This window comes from Dendropsophus ebraccatus, chromosome 12 (genome assembly GCF_027789765.1).
Source record: "Dendropsophus ebraccatus isolate aDenEbr1 chromosome 12, aDenEbr1.pat, whole genome shotgun sequence".
In the NCBI taxonomy this organism is placed as follows: domain Eukaryota; kingdom Metazoa; phylum Chordata; class Amphibia; order Anura; family Hylidae; genus Dendropsophus; species Dendropsophus ebraccatus.
The window spans coordinates 16,671,476-16,688,919 of NC_091465.1; the positions used below are offsets into that span (position 1 = coordinate 16,671,476).

Sequence of the window (17,444 nt, forward strand, 5' to 3'; positions counted from 1 at the left end):
TCTGTCATCAAAGGGTTAATCTGAATTACATGTCTATAGTTCTATGGCAGGAGCATCCATATGTGTCTCCTTGTTCATGGCCATGTAATACTATATAAACCCAGAAGGTGGCACTAGAGCTCTATAAATCACAAGTATCATATCTCCTCTGCTTTCAGGACATGCTAGGAGTTGGAAATTTTGCATCTGGCCAGAGACAGCCTGGGGATCACTTTTAAATATTGCAGGACTACAGAGAAAAATATAGATAACATTAACCATTTCATGAATAAAACATTTAGATGATGCCTTCTTACTCCAAGCAGCGCAGGGAAGTGTCCCACATATCTGGGAGTTTGTCCAGCTGCTGCGGTCAGTCCTACAATTGTACTGCAGCCCTGAGATCGGAAGCTTCCAGTAGATGAGAGCAATGATGTCATTACTATGGGGGCAGTGGCCAACATTAATGGGGCACAGCTGCACTCTGCCTTCAAAATGTATTTATTTAATATATTATAATATACAGGGAGAAGGAATGTGTGTAATCCTGTAAATGCATTCATGTATAAGCTTCACCTTCACAAAGAGAGGCATAAACTACAATGTTTTGCAAAGCAAAGTTTACATCTTCATTCCGAAAAACTACCGTGTGGTCCACCAAACATGGCTGATGCTTTCATAGCTTTTCTCTAGTAACAGAACACATGAATGAATCCCTAATGCAGATAGTAACAGAACACATGAATGAATCCCTAATGCAGATAGGAACAAGGTATATCGTAGGCTTCATTCATATATGAAGGCATGGTGTGGTTCGCTGGATCTGTTGCCTGACTCTCTTGTGATTCATCTGGATTCCTCTGGATTCCTATAAGCTTTCTGTTATAGAACTGCCCTGTACTTTCTATCAAATCTAATGGAGCAGCTATATTAGAAATGCAGGTTTATTTCTGGCTCTGTTCACACCTGTGTGGGAGGCTCATTCACGGATTTAATCATAATTGATGTAAAGAACAGAGCTGCTGTATATGTCCTAATGTCTGAATAAGCAGCAACAGGAACTTCAGATAATGAAGTATCTCAGGGTGTATCAAGTGATCTCTGAGCCATTAGTGGACATTGAGGGACTGTCCTGATGACTCTGTACTAGAGATGAGCGAACCTCGAGCATGCTGGAGTCCATCCGAACCCGATTGTTCGGCATTTGATTACCCGGGGCTGCTGAACTTGGATAAAGCTCTAAGGTTGTCTGGAAAACATGGATGCAGCCAATGACTATATCCATGTTTTCCACATAAGCCTTAGGGCTTTATCCAACTTCAGCAGCCACCGCTAATCAAATGCCGAACGCTCGGGTTCGGATGGACTCTAGCATGCTCCAGGTTCGCTCATCTCTACTCTGTTCCCCAAGTCACCAACTTTGATGGATGTCCGCTTACTGGCTTATAGAAAGAGATTTAGCAATGAAAGCCATCAGGACAGGGGGAAGCAGCCAAGGACACCCTGATAACTCTTAGCAATTACCCGGAGTCAGATATTGAAACATATTTTCATTTTTCTAATCTGTCTTCAATTTCTATTTTTTTTATTTTTTATTTTGTTTTACCACAATGGGCACAGCCTACTCACCTGAGCCGTTTTAACAGCATTTAGAGAGATGCTTTACAACACACCCCACTAACATAGGCAACAATATACAGGAGCTGCTCTTTTTTTTTTATTTAACATAAAATTTTGATTCAAATCTGTCATTATCTGAAGCCATATTCCTTTCAGTTAGTTTAGGCCACAGTTTTTAGACCTTGTTAAACAAGAAATAGTTTGAAACATAAAAAATGCTCATCATGAATGCAATTTTTTTTTAACGCAGATTGCACTAGAAAGTTGGCACATTAACTCCTGTGAGGCCTCTTTCACACATCCATCTGTCCGCATTTGAGGACATTCATTTCTATGGCTCCATACACACATCTGTACCTGTTACGGGTTGGGGCCAGGGTCTGAGCTGCAAAAGTCAAGTTGCAACGGTAACAAATTTGAGCTCTCCATGATTACAGGCTTCAGCTGTGGAGTTTACATGACATAATGGCAAGTCATACCAAATGATCTGTATTTATGATTAATAGACATTTTATTTACCACCAGTAAACAAGAACCTCCATTGGCAGAAAGCCTACTGTCTGTGTTTGTCCTGGTACAGGCAGTGCACAGGCTCTTTAAAGTTAGTGTCACCACCCCTTACTCTGTGCGGGTCTCCGCACCATCCACAAGCTTAGATACTTCACCTGTGTAACACATCTGTGTCATCTTTCTGCTCTAAAATCACCTAATTTCCTGCATGGACAGTGTCAACTGGGCGGAGCTTCATGACAGTTGGGCCCTTTGTCCATCCCGAAGATGGAGCCGAACTGCTGTAAAGCCCCTCCCAGCAAGAGTTAAAGTGGTGACATTATCACTTTAAGGCGGGTTAACTCCAGTATTATACTAGTGCTCAGCTATCAACAGCTAACACAAAACTGTGTAAGGCTTTTTTCACACATTTCGGACCTCAAAAACCAGGATCGGTGAGGTCTTGGAGAAACAATCTGTATGGCTAGGAGGGTAATAAATGGCCACTGGGCAGTGCCAGACAATGCATCAATAAATACAGATAGCACATGGATAGTGCATCTGTATGTTGTCCATTTTAAAACAGACCCATTGACTTCTATTGGAGTCTCAAAAACTGACTGTATAAGTGCAGGTGTTTTTTTTTTTTTGCATCACAGAGCAGCAGCCACAATTTTACAAACGGATGTGTGAACGATTTCCATAGAGATCCATGATTCCTTTTGTGATGTGTGGACACGGTCTAAGATCACGTTCCATCATCTGACATCTGAAACCATGCCCCCATTTCCTCGCCAATAGCCACGCAATATCACGTGGGTATTAAAGTACTCTCTAAGGGTGCGTTCACACCTACAGGATCTGCAGCAGATTTGATGCTGTGTTCAGTTATTTAAATTAAATCTGCTGCAGAAAATCAGCTGCAGATCCTGTAGGTGTGAACGCACCATAAATGAGTTTTCATAGCATATTTGGGTAGGAATTTCCCCAGTATCCATAAGATCCCATTTACCTCACTCGAGAAAGTCAGATGTTTGACTGTACTAGGGTATCCCGCACAAAAAAAACAAAACCTGTATCATGTGGAATTCTGCAGGAGCTAGGATAGAAGTGTGTAGACTAGGAAAACAGTAGAACATGGGTAGGGAACCTTGGCTCTCCGGCTGTTGCAAAACTACAACTTCCATCATGCCTGGACAGCCAAAGCATGATTTGCAACAGCTGGAGAGCCAAGGTACCTACCCCTGCAGTAGAAGATTGCAGTTTTCCAGCACACTGAAAAGCCCAGTGTACAGCCAGGTTCACACATCTGTAGCCGCAGACCTGCAGCTATGGCCAGCACTACAGATGTGCATCTGTAGCCATCCACAATTGTAAAGATCCACTCATAGGTGCTCCAGCATGGACTCACAACATGGGCGTAAGAACTGAGCCGTAGAAATGACTGGGTCTGTAATTTGTCCACAATTGCGAGAAAAAAATAATAATATATATATATATATATATATATATATATATATATATATATATATATATATATATATATATAGATGTGTGAATGTACCCTAAGGCCACAACCAAAGGAGGACTTTGACCATTTGATGACCATTTTACGGATGGTTGTCATTTTGTGGCCAAATAACGTGCATTGTTTTACAAATATACCTGAGGTTATTTGGCTGTGAAATGATGGTAGACAAACAGTTAAAAAAGACGTTGTGTGGCCTAGGCCTAAAGCTGATTTTAGACAATATTAAGGCCATGCTTTTGCACCTTTTTACTGCCCAAAGTCCCAGACCGATCATCAGAACTGAGCGTATCATAGAGCTGTATCAAATATCCCTAAAGCTATGTTCACACATGCTAGTTTTGCATAGAATTTTCCGTAAAGTGTGCTTTTGAGGTAAAATAGCTCAAATGGCCAAAATCTCACCAAAGATTTTGGTATTTTACATATGTGAACAAAGCCTAAGGCTGCTGCTCCTTACTTCATGTTGTGAGCAGAGCAGGACTTTCCTGTAACATGTCCAGTGATATTACAGTGAAGTTCAGGTGTCTTGTATATGTAATAATTGCAAAACGCTGCAATGAGGAGAACTTTATTCCAAGAATACAACAAAAATATAGACTTTCTGCAAACCTGATGCCTAAGAAGGAAATGCGCACTAATTCATGGAGTTTAGACACAGTAAATAATCCACAGAAGGGGGGTGAGATTTGTTAGTTATGGCTATATAAGAGGGGTTGCTCAGTGTTACGCTTCTCCCATCCTTTCCCAGATGTGGTGTGGCATCAATATTGGTCACAGGGTTGCATTACTTTCTACCCTCCTAGGGCCGGAGTGATTGTATGGTACACGTATGTGAGCAGAGTTATCACATGCATGGGGAGGGGGGATCATATCCATCCAGAGAAGACATCAGTCAAAAAAGACCCTTTACATAGGGCAGAAATAAAATCTAAGAATAAGGGAGCCACGTCAAGAGGCGATAACATGGGGCGTACCACAGCGTCAGGGAACATCATTATAAATGTCATGTTTCATTTACACAACAAACCCAATATGGATTAAATAGCAGTTCTTTATTCCTCTGCGTTCCTCCTCACATTTAGGAAGGACACCAATGGGGACGAACGGTACAGGATTATGACATCACTGATTACAACATAAAAACGCTCATCTAACGGTGGAGTGCAGGAGTGTCGTGTCCATGTGTATTGCTAGTTGTGTATGTACTGAAGTTATTCTGTCCTTACTAGAATTTGGTTTTTTAATTTTTTTTTTTTTTTTTTTTGTCTTTTGAAAAAATAAAACAGTCCGCTGTCCAGCAGGGGTCTGCCTAATAAGAATGAAGTTCTCTTTCCATGTGAACCCTCCCATCACCCCCTGGCAGCTCCTCACTCTGCATGGACTTTTGCCTCTGCCCTTTGCAGGGACAACTCCGAGGCTAGGAAAGCTCCCTGACCCAGTGCAGTCGCATAGGTCCGGCCATGTGAAAGGGGGAAGGCATTTGGGTTAGATTGGCTTGTTGATCGATGGTGGGGGATGGAATGGTAATCTGCCACATTATCGTATTGCGACAATGCACCTATAGAGCTGTGCAGCTTTCCATGGAGTGTTTGGTAGGGATAGAAGATGGCAGGGTCTCTCTCCAAAGTCTCTGTGTTGTGGCCTCTGAGACTGTGGCTCCTCTCTGGTTTGGGTGGAGCGGTAGCAAACTGAGCTGCATCCTCTCTGTAACAGTCTCTGTGTGAGCTATCTGGTGGTCTGGCAAGTGACCGCTCTTTGTCCTCTGGCAGTCGCTTTTCCTTATGGTTGAGCCGGATTGGTTCCTGTGAGTTCACATTGTATTTACTGTTTGAGGACTGATATGTGGGCTCAGAAGGCAGTGGCAATGTTTTGGAGCTGTATTCAGCAGGTGGGAATGGGGGACCATTCCGTCCATCAGATGACTGTCTATGTCCGCCATCTTGCTGCGGTTGAGTCCGGTGCTCGGAAGTGAAGTCTTGCTGTATGCGATTCCTAGTCCCTCCACCCTGCTTCTGGGGGAGAGATGGTTTATCCTGGGGCCCATTTCCATAAGCTGGGAGAGGATGTGCCAGACGGTCATCAGCTTCTGCTCTTCCAGAGTAGCGGACATCTTTAGATTCAGCAACACTAAGAAGCCCTGGCGTTTTTCCTGGGTCAGACCTGCTTCTCAGATGTATGACATCCAGTCCTGCTATATCCTCCACAAGGGACGGGGTAACGTTATCATACTGAGACATCACAGGTCCCTTAGATCTTTGACGTGCTCGGTTGTCACGTCTCAGAGACTGTAATCTATACCTGTCCATATCCTCCATATCCCAGGAGATGTGAAGAGGTCTGGGATGTTCAGGGGGTAAAGCAGGGGGGACATCTCTGCTAATAAAATTGTGCTCACGCAGAGTTCCTCTAGGATATGGTGCCAACACTTGTGACCGATATGTGGACTTAGGCTGTAGTCTTGTAGTATAAGAAGCAAAGTCACGACTAGGATAGACGTACTGACGTAAACGCAGTGTGCTGTAAGGGTCCATATCATAGAAGGTGCCATCTGTAGAGTAATATGTGGTGCTGCCTGAGAAGGGACTGTACCGATAATGTACCCTTCCATTCTCAAAGTAAGGCTGCAGCTGAGTGACATGATAATCTGTGGAAGAACTGAAGGGTGGGCATGCTTTGTACTGGTAGACAGGACGTGGGCAGTATGCAGGCTCATCATCTGGAGGAACCTCTGTTCGGGAAATAGGAACGGTACGCATTGGAGGTGGGGGAGGTTGTATAGGCACATGCAAGGACTGGACCCGTCTTATGGTTGGATATGGTGGAGCGTCCTCCACGTAGGTTCGTAGATTTGGACTCAAGGATGCCATATAATCCGGTCGACTCCTTGTACGAGAATGCTGTAGTCCCGGGTGCTTGGCCGGGTTGATGTAGGTGCCATAAAGTGTAGAGTTTGAGGCAGGCGTCTCACAGCGGGATACGTATGGTTGTGTTGGCATATGCAGTGGAGCACTTTCCGCTTTATAAGACTTGGGCACTACGGATGGTTTAGGATGCACAAAAGGATCAAATCCCTCATTGAGATTCTCTACTTCCACCGGAGAGGGATATGGGTTTCTGTAGTTAAGCTCTATGCTCTCAGGTTTAGTGGAGGTTTGATATGAGTGTCTGTAACCTTCCCCACTGTCAAGCTTCTCTTCTGTTTTAGGCTGAGAAGGATACGGATGTCTGTAGCTGGCACCTTGCTCCATCAGGCTCTCTGACTTCACATGAGCTGAATAGTTGTGCCTGGGCAGCGCATCCTCAAGAGATGATGGCAGGATGATCGTACTCAGGAAGGAGTGGTAATTGCTTGCTGTAATAGTATCATTGTAGTTGGAGTGTAGGGCTGTGGCAAGCCGACTCTCCATGGTTCTGACTGGGGGAGTGGGTGGTCCAGTACTATGTGTAGGATGGGAAGGAAAGGACTCAGATCGCTGGTGAAAGGGAGGCCTTGGGCTGGGCCTATCCGAGGAAGGAGGTGGAGTGCAGAATTCCACAGGGTAGCTGGAGTTAGCGTCACATGGCCCAGCAGGCGTCACCTCTTCAGGGGGAATGGATCCTGGGACCTAGAACACGCACAAATATAAGGGGTTTTAATACACAAATTAAAGGACCTTTACACAGCTTTATGATCATGCAGACAGGGCCACACAAATGATCACTGGATTGTTTGTGCAGCCCTTAAATCAATGTTGGGTTAACATGTACATAAAGGCATGAACAAAAGTTCAGTTTAGCCAACAAACAAATGGTTTTCTGGTTTGTCGGATGATCACTGGCACCTTTTAGGTTATGTTCTCACACTGCAGTACTGTTGTGGTACAGAGTCATTTTGGTAGAAATGGTGCAGTACCATGACGGTACTGCAATGAACTGGAACAGCCCTGGGCCGCTTTTGCATGGTGCAGTAGTGCTTTAAAAATGCATGCATGTCCATATTACAGCTAGCAGCTGATTCAATAAATGCTAGAAATATTAATAGAACACCATCCACCAGGGGGCGCTCTTAAACAGGCCAGTGTTTTAATCAGATAATATAAATATCTAATCTAAAGAACAAAGAATTTGCACATGTTTGGTTATGCGAAACCCTGAATGACTCCCAGTGGCTGGGGAAGATGGATACAGCCAAAGGCAAGCAACTCCAGTATCGACCTCAATGAAAGTCCAGTGTGTGACTGTGATCTGCATGCAGCTTCTCTGTGAATTGGCTACATATACAGATATATTTAGGCAAATCACAACTGCACGGCAGAAAGTTGTACAACTATTTTGGTTGGATAGGTCACAGTGTTGCCCTAGTCCTAACCAGTGGTTGCTATACAAATCCTCAGTTTTATGTAAAGAACTAAATGATATGATGTGCGTCATACCTGGGATGAGGGGCTGAGCCCTGGAGTGATAGCGGACGGACTTTCTCCTGGTAAAGAGTTGTGAATCCTCACTGGACTGTACTGGATGGTGGTGATGGAGAAGGATGATGTGCTTGGGGTGTTCACTGTAGTGAGGACAGGACTTGTCTCTGGGGATACAGAGGCTGCCGGCATTAGGGTAGGAGATACGATCGGTGGTGGGAGGTCTGGAGGAGGCTCTTCTTCAGGTGGAGGAGGCAAGGGTAACTCCATAAACTGCAAGTATGGGGGTCTCTTCTGACTGGACGCCTGTTGTGCAGACTCTGCCAATGCTAAGGCCAGCATACGAGCAGCGTTTTTCGGTGGTGGGGGAGGAGGAATGAAAGAAACGCTGGTGACGGGGACAGGAACAGGATCTAATGGAGACTCCACAGCAGAAAATCCTGTTTAATGGAAAGAAAAGTTTAATATTTTAAATCCACTAAAAATGCACTGACCGCTTCAGTCTTAACATGAGATGTTATACACTTTACTGCAGCAGGTAGAGAATTACAGATAGTGCCGTCTCCTTATGTTCCTGCTGTCAGATGTAAGAACTCTTCTGTAATCACATGGGATAGGATGTCTTCTTATGGCTGTTATAGAAGAGTGCTGTGGGCATGGGGAAGATTTATCCAACATGGTGTAAAGTGAAACTGGCTCAGTTGCCCCTAGCAACCAATCAGATTCCACCTTTCATTTTCCAAAGAGTCTGTGAGGAAGGAAAAGTGGAATCTGATTGGTCACTAGGGGCAACTGAGCCACTTTCACTCCTCCAGTGTGTGCAGAGATTTGGGAAGGTCAACTGTGACTATAACCATATTATTTCTAAGCAAATCAGGGGGAATTCCGTGGCGGATAGTTCCCGCCGTGCTCAGTGTGTCATTGCCCGTCTATGGGAGAGCGTGTGCTCCTCCGCTGCCGTGGCTCTCTGCTCATAGAAGTGACATGTCGCCCTCTCATTCACTCACTGTAGGACACTGAGCACAGTGGAATTATGCCATATTTGCTCAGTGTGAACATACCCTTAGCATGGGTACTCTGGGCAAGTAATGTGTATATATAGGCTTTACTTTTCAGCGTCATTTAAAAGAACTCTCACCTCCAATACCTTAAACCAAAGCCAGTAAACAGGTTAAACAACACAAATTCCAAAACTCTAGGTTCCTATTCACTGGCAGTCTCCCGCTGTAAGTCTGCAAAAGCTATACTGATACATAGGACTACCTGGACTCCTGTGCTTGTGGACTTACAGCAGGGAAAGCACAAGTGTAGGAACATAAACATTAATCTATTTACAGATGCCTATAGTGTACAGGGGATTTTGGAGGTGAAAGTGTCTCATTGTACGGCACTGTAGACATTTCCATGCTGCTCTCACACCTCCAACAGAGAGGCAAACAGACAGAAGGGAACACTACTGTAACTATAGTCAGAAATGTCCACCCCTCGCAATGAAACATGCATAAGATGGGCTTCAGACTAGACACACACAGGTACTGTTGCAGTACATGCACCATACACTGTGGTGGTATTTGTGGCAACATTTAAATAGAAACCGTCCAAAACACAAGTTCTTGTTTATAACAACCAAGCTGATCTACACACTCATGGGGGTAACGCCTGACTATAATCCATAAGGAAAAAGTATAAACACTCGCCAGTTACTACAGTGGTAAAGAGTCACTGCCATTATAAGTAACTATTGATGTGTGATCAGCGTATTAAAAGTTATTGACCCTAGCTGGTGCCAGGGAGTCTAGCATGCTGCCACTGCGACCTCTCCCCGGCTGTATCTTTCTATCACAGTGGGACCCGCTGCAATCAATAACTTTTGGACATGCCTAAAGACACATCAAAAGTTATTTATAATGACAGTAACTAAGGGTCCATTTACACAGAAAGATTATCTGACAGATTATCTGCCAAAGATTTGAAGCCAAAGCCAAAAACAGACTATAAACAAAGATCAGGTCATAAAGGAAAGCCTGAGATTTCTCCTCTTTTCAAATCCATTCCTGGTTTTGGCTTCAAATCTTTGGCAGATAATCTGTCAGTACCCTAACACTGAAGTACAAAATGAATTATCAATGCAATCATCAGTTTCTGGATATCCCTCCCACCTGCACATCAACATGCAGAAAGTGTTATGTAGCTGCAGCCTTATTTTCTATCATAAAGTCTTCTGCACAGGTAACAGATGCTCTTACAGAGGCTTTACCCAACACCCTGTACCGGTAACAGATGCTGAATTACAAATACCTCCCCCTTGAGTTGTGTCCAGAAGATGACATATGACCCACCTCTGTGCTAACAGCATACAGCCCTTTTACAGGAAAAGCATCACCAACATTTTTCCTACTAATGATCCTGAAAACAATTTTTAGTTTGATTGTAGATTTTTTTTTTAATTCTATTTTCTGTACATGACCATCATAAGTATGTAAAGCAGCCACATGGACCATAGAAATTTGTGAACAGGAGAGTTTCCTTGACCTCTATAGAAAAGTGCTGTAGGCGTGTTGTGTGACCTATTAATTTTTATGGGAAGTGTTGTATGTTGTGTGACCTCTGCAGCAGACAGTGGTATATGGCAGGTGGTGAGCTGTGGCCATTAACTTATATATCAAAGTATAGTAGACATACCACATGCTCCATGACCTGTGTTGGGGTAAATGTACCAGGAGAGGAGCTGTGTCCACCACCTATTGTGATTAGTGGATTCTATGTTATCTATATAGGTGTTCACGTTTAGACACTGAAACTCACTCCCTTCACATGTACGCCCAGTCTGACTAAGCAAATATGTCCTCATAATGGTAATTCATAAACCAAAAAAAACCCTTCGAGCCAATAATAAAACTTTCTAATAATACAGCAGAAAAATCACAATAGCAGCAGATGAAGAATTCCCTTTAGGTCTATCTTAAAGGTATTTTACATAATCCAACCAAACTTATAGGGCAAATTATACACACTGCTGTTTTAGGGCAATAAGGAACTGAAAATGTACACAAATGTTACTAAGAACGTTACAAGTATCCAAAGCCACAGGGGGCGCCAGTGAGTAATAGCAGCTTCTCTGTAAGCCAGTGGGTGAAGACTGTGTGGGCTTTGTCCTTTCTTTTATGGACACCTAAACAGCTCTTTGGTTCTCGCCGCTCCCACAGCAGTTTACATGACTTCTGACTGAGCACTACACTGTAATTTGCATCCGCTAAGGTTACACAAAGTGCAGAAGTTTCATCGTCCGCCTCCTGCTGGTTTCATCGTTTTAGCAGCGTCCTAATAACACAGTTGCATAACATATTACAGAAAGTAATCAGGCAGGTTGTGTGTGTGGATTACTACATACCTGGGGGTGTAGGCAGGCCCGGGACACAAGTGTTTTCTATTCCTGATATTTCTGTGTTCTGAGATGATCCAGCTGTGTGGCTAATGCTGAGCTCCTGGCTGCCAGTAAATGAGAGCTCAGTGCTAAATGCAGCATGGGGCATTCCTGGAGATACATTTCCTGCAATGTCTTCTGTCTCATATACAGGGCTGTTCCACTGAGAGGTTACAACAGAGTCCACAGTCCTGGGTGATTCTGCAGTGGTTGATATGGAAAAGTGCATAGGGCCCATGTCTAGAGATCTAGACGGAACAGGTGGAATGGTTGACAGATCTCTAGAGCCGCTATCCTTGCACCATACAAGGGACTGAGAAGCTCCACAGCTTGTCTGCATACTTCCAATCATTTCCGATACCCGGCTAGGCAGCGAGACAGTGACAGGTTCTGAAATGGTTAACGGTGGAGATCTGAGTGCCTTGCGGCCCACCTTTGGTGAAAATGCTTGCACCACTTTTTCTGCAAAAGAGGCCTTCGAGATCTTCTCAGTGCTGGGACTACGGTCAGGCAGGAAGGGACTGGTGATTCTCTCTTGGTAGGGGGACATGGGCTCAGAGTTTTGGCCACTGGCAGAGGCTTGAGGTCCACTTTGTACCCGTTCTTTGCTGCTACTCAATGAGGAGTCTAGGAGGAAGATATTATGAGTATCCAGGCCCTCATTGTCTAACCTGGGTGGGCTGCACTGGAAAGACATTGGATCAAAATCTAGACTGGCCACCCCTATATCGGGGGGACTCAGATCCTCGTCTTCATGAGATCGTGTAGATAACATGGCAGGCACATGAATCAGTCCCTCATCCCCATCGCTGTCTTGATCGTGAGGCAGATTATCGTAAGAGTTGCAGCGGTTACAGCTTTCCAGTAAATCCCCATTATATGAAGCAGAAAGAGCGTCACTGCTGGATCGAGGGCGCCGAGGACGGAAAAGCTTTGATTCCACTGCAAAATGAAGACAATTATTATTAGACCAACCGCAGTAAACATTTCACTTTATAGTCTACAGCAGTACTTCTCAAAGTGTGAGGCGCCCCCTAGTTGTTGGTGAGGCCCAGCTGAGGAGCCAGTTTTCACAAAGTAACTATGATCTGCATAGTCCTTTTGCGGTTTGCAAAAAGTGCCATTTTAGCAACATTATTAATTTATTTTGTACTTTATTAGTATAGAGAGTTTGGGGGATGGGTGAAAGATAGCCCTAGCATTACTTTCAGCTTTTAAATGGACTTCCACCACAAATGGTGAGGCCCGGCATCCTCTTGGTCAGTCTGGTGAGGCCCAGGCATTGCCTTGGTCTGTTGGGTGAGGAAGCGCTGGTCTAGAGGTAAGGGTTGTTGTAAAATGCAGTACACGGCTACAGGATGTATAGGGGGCACTACAGACTGCAGATATAGAGGATTGCTGAATTCAGTCCAGGGTAGGTGTTAAAGGGAACCTGTCACCGGGGACGTGGGCACAGAGCCCACCCGACCCCCCGGTGCAGCCACTGGATACTTACCCCTTTCCGGCGAGTCCTGGGACAGATATCCGCACCCGAAGCCGTGCGCGTGCTGTATGCAAATTACCTGAGATGAGTCCGATGCCCATAGAGAATGAATGGTGCCGCCATTTTCTATGGGCATCGGACTACCCTCTGCAGCTCGCGCCGGGCTTCTGACGGCGAGATCTCTGTCCCGATTTCCGAACCGGGACTTGCCGGAAAGGCTAAGTATCTGGGGGCTGCACCGGGGGGGTCGGGCGGGCTCTGTGCCTGCGCCCGCAGTGACAGGTTCCCTTTAAGGCTGGGTTCACACTACGTATATTTCAGTCAGTATTGTGGTCCTCATATTGCAACCAAAACCAGGAGTGGATTGAAAACACAGAAAGGATCTGTTCACACAATTTTGAAATTGAGTGGATGGCCGCCATTTAATGGCAAATATTTGCTGTTATTTTAAAACAACGGCTGTTATATTGAAATAATGGCCGTTATTTACTGTTATATGGCAGCCATCCACTCAATTTCACCATTGTGTGAACAGATCCTTTCTGTGTTTTTAATCCACTCCTGGTTTTGGTTGCAATATGAGGACCACAATACTGACTGAAATATACGTAGTGTGAACCCAGCCTAAAGGTGTCTAATAGGAGTGAACAGTATGTCCTGAGGTTATTGAGAGATAACATTACTCCTGGGGTGACATACCGTCAGCAGCGTGTAGAGAACTAAGCGACTCTTCACTTTTGGCTGAGCGCATGGTCCCAGTGTCTCCTCGTCCACCTGCAGAAATGAAATCCTTAGTCAATAAAGCTCTTAGGGTCCATTTACACAGAAAGCTTATCTGTCAAAGATTTGAAGTCAAAGCCAGAAACAGACTATAAACAGAGATCAGGTCATAAAGGAAAGCCTGAGATTTTTCCTCTTTTCAAATCCATTCCTGGCTTTGGCTTCAAATCTTTGTCAGATAATCTGTCAAATAATCTTTCTGTGTAAATGGACCCTTACAGCCCAGATCACTGATCCATAACACAGCCATAGCTAAAGCCATCAGTGACTGGTCCTCACCTGCAAATGCCATAGACTTCATCTCAGATGGTTCACTCGGGTTCCGAGTCAGCTTCCTCTTTGACATTGAGGAAGATGATGATGAGGACTTCCCCAGGTTGAAGAAGGAGCGCCAGCTTCCCACTGGAGATTTCTTCATCTTGGGGGGTGGCCTTTTTCTTACCGAAAAAACAAGTCAAGGTTACTAGATGACTGACAGCATACAAAATTAGCCATTGCAATTATCAAAACTGTCTGGGTGAAGGACTAGCATATTGGCCATAGCAACCAATCAGGGCACAGGTCACTCCACTTAGCGTGTATGTCAGGAGAATATCCTGGTATACATACCACAGGGGACATTTATTAAGTCCGGATATCCCTGCAGTGTTGAGGCTCTGAGGATTTGAGAGGCGCGATGCCTCTACATACGTCCTGTGCACACCGGGGCCCCTCCATGCGCACAAAGTGAAACCTACACCATCTCAGACCTGGCGTAGGTTTTAATGACATTTTTCTAGCTGAAAAATGTTGAATGTGGCATATGCCCCCTCTCCATGCGGCTGCACCCCCGCCCTGCCCCCTCCCCGCCCCTCTGGTGCATCTGGCATGAGGGACACAATGCAAATAAAATGTTTGCAAATATATTTATGTGCATTGGGCCAATCTGCACCATAAAAAAGCATTTTAGCCTTAAAATAAATGCCCCCCTATGTGTGTCTATAGGGTTCCTTTAATCTGATGGATGTGATGTGTGAATGGGGCTTTATACTGCTCTTTAAAAAATGTTACTGGATGCTAAAGGTGATCATTTAAAATGTCCGCATTCACAGCAGATTTCACAAGACAGGAGTAAAGCGCACTGATTGGCTGAGCAGGACGTCAGGGAACTGGAGAAGCAGACAGGAGCGCGGGCAGGTAATGTAATACCTTGTTTGTTGTTAAATGCAGAGCGCATGGGGCATAACTGTACTGCATATCACAGCGGGTTTTACTGCAAGACTCGCAGTGTAAAATCCACTCTGAATGCGGTACATGTGAACACAGCCTAAAGGATTGATAAATGTAAGTGCATTATGGATATAAAATGTGGGTGGCTGTGGATAATGCTGCCCGGCAGTGCTGAGATCCTGGGTTCACAAGGACAACATCTGCAAGGAGTTTGTATGTTCTCCCCATATTTGTATGGGTAAGTTTCCTCCTACATTCCAAAACATAGAAAGAGGCAAATGTGTAATTTACATTGTAAGCCCTATGGACAGGGACTGAGCAGTGACAAGCAATGTAAAGTGCTGCAAAATAAATTGGTGCTCTAAAAATAAAGGAACTATTCTGTCTATACTGAGTTCTAAGGATTCATTTTGAAGTCTGTACTATGAAACCAGCAGTCTGTTTCTGTAACGCAGCGTTCTTGCTTCAACTTGAGAACCCACCTCTTAGCATGCATCTACTGTTAGTTCCTTTATTCTACCACTAGAAGGAGCACTTCACAGTCCCCATAAGCCACTACAGATTAGAGCTCTGTACTCACCTCTCTGATGGAAAATCAATGACTGTATGAAACTTGCCCTGCAGTGCCGCCGGCCCTTCTCCCACTTCTATGTATTTACTGTCTGCTACAACCGGGGAGTTTATTTGCGCCTGTGTCCGTGCCTGGGCCTCTTCAAGGCTAAGCAATTTGGTGGAAGGTGAAGACACAAGGAGAGACTTTGGCCGCGACAGAGAAGTGTGGCCTGAAAGGAAGGACAACAGTAAGACATGATAACTGACCCTTTAATCTCAGACCCGCAGAGGGATAGAGGAACCTGATCAACTATATTAAAGGGGTTGTCCGGCGATAAAAAATTATTCACAGAATAACACACATTACAAAGTTATACAACTTTGTAATGTATGTTATGTCTGTGAATGGCCCCCTTCCCCGTGTCCCACCACCCCCTACCCGTGTACCCGGAAGTGTGGTGCGCTATACATACCTGTCACGTGCCGACCACGGTCTCCGATCCTCAGCAGTGACGTCTTCTTCGGGCGGCCAGCGGATCTTCCCGAGTGCCGGCCGCCCTCTGCAGCGTCATCCGAAGCTCAGCCGCGATTGGCTGAGCATAACTGTGCTCAGCCAATCGCGGCTGAGCGGCTGATGACGTGGCCGCGTCATCAGCCGCGATTGGCTGAGCACAGTTATGCTCAGCCAATCGCGGCTGAGCTTCGGATGACGCTGCAGAGGGCGGCCGGCACTCGGGAAGATCCGCTGGCCGCCCGAAGAAGACGTCACTGCTGAGGATCGGAGACCGTGGTCGGCACGTGACAGGTATGTATAGCGCACCACACTTCCGGGTACACGGGTAGGGGGTGGTGGGACACGGGGAAGGGGGCCATTCACAGACATAACATACATTACAAAGTTGTATAACTTTGTAATGTGTGTTATTCTGTGAATAATTTTTTATCGCCGGACAACCCCTTTAACACTACAAATGTGTAATGTAATCGTCTGCTTTTTATTAACATTTTTGTTATGTAAAGGAGTCCAGCTCTGGTCATAGGACAATTACTTAGTATCATTGAAGAAATTGCTTTTGAAGTTAAGAGTGTAAACAGCAACCAATATGGGTAAGCAGAGCTGTAGTGTAAAGTACTGGGGAGGGATAGAGCAGCAGCCCAAGCCTCTCATTACCTCAGACTGCAATAAACAGCATCATCAAGCTGGAATGGCTGATCAGAGCAGTGTTTAGCTCTGCTTTACTAGAACACAGTTAAAGGGAACCTGCCACATGGGGGACCAGGCCAAAACCCACCCTACCCCGTAATAAAGATTTTTGTACTTACCCTATTTGTCCCGGTGACACTCTGGATGAGAACCAAGAGGGTAAGTACACAAATCTTTATTACAGGGTAAGGTGGGTTTTGCTCCATGTGTTAGGTTCCCTTAAAGTAGTTAAATAATGTATTGATCAGGTTCTTATGCAGACTAAGCTATACCCACATAATGATGCTGGTTACATCACCAGCAAAGCTGGGCAGTCATTGTCATGCAGCAGCTGTGAGTTTCAACTGCATCAGGGACGCACATGATACTATATTATATCTATGTTCATACTACTAGATAATATGGTTACATTTCCGCACCCACTGGTAGGTGTAAGGATCTATACAATATCCTGTATCAGTCACCTGCTCCATCACGTATCACAGAGCTCAGCTTGGGGCTGAAGAGCACCTCCACATGGTTCAGAATGAACTCCACAACCACGGACTGGATCCGCACCTCCATAAAGGCCGCTGTCCCACTGAAACATGCAGACTCAATCTGCTTTGAGCTAAAAAAAAATATAAAAAAGTAATTCATAAAACTACAGTAGCAGAGAATACAAATAGCAGGTGGGATTCACAAACGGCACAGATGTTTCCCCCTCTTCCATCAGTCAGAGTGCAGTTTTATAAGAATGTTTGTTGTCATTATTGGGAGGAAGGAGATTTGCTGGCATT

General features: G+C 44.9%; 1 protein-coding gene across 17 annotated transcripts in view; it reads right to left on the reverse strand.

The window, feature by feature from the left end:
• Positions 1–4,171: 4,171 nt before the first annotated feature.
• Positions 4,172–17,444, reverse strand: part of ARHGAP32 (Rho GTPase activating protein 32) — a 216,154-nt gene continuing 202,881 nt past the window's right edge. For 16 of the 17 annotated variants that reach the window (XM_069949113.1, XM_069949108.1, XM_069949109.1 and 13 more), the window contains 7 exons: positions 17,130–17,275; positions 15,490–15,691; positions 13,980–14,137; positions 13,620–13,694; positions 11,405–12,379; positions 8,032–8,453; positions 4,172–7,224 (listed from right to left, as the gene is read on the reverse strand). In XM_069949113.1, coding sequence (XP_069805214.1) covers positions 4,987–7,224; positions 8,032–8,453; positions 11,405–12,379; positions 13,620–13,694; positions 13,980–14,137; positions 15,490–15,691; positions 17,130–17,275 — 4,216 coding nt within the window. In that variant the 3' untranslated portion in view covers positions 4,172–4,986. The remainder of the gene's footprint in view (positions 7,225–8,031; positions 8,454–11,404; positions 12,380–13,619; positions 13,695–13,979; positions 14,138–15,489; positions 15,692–17,129; positions 17,276–17,444) is intronic. The other variant, XM_069949101.1, reaches the window with a different exon arrangement.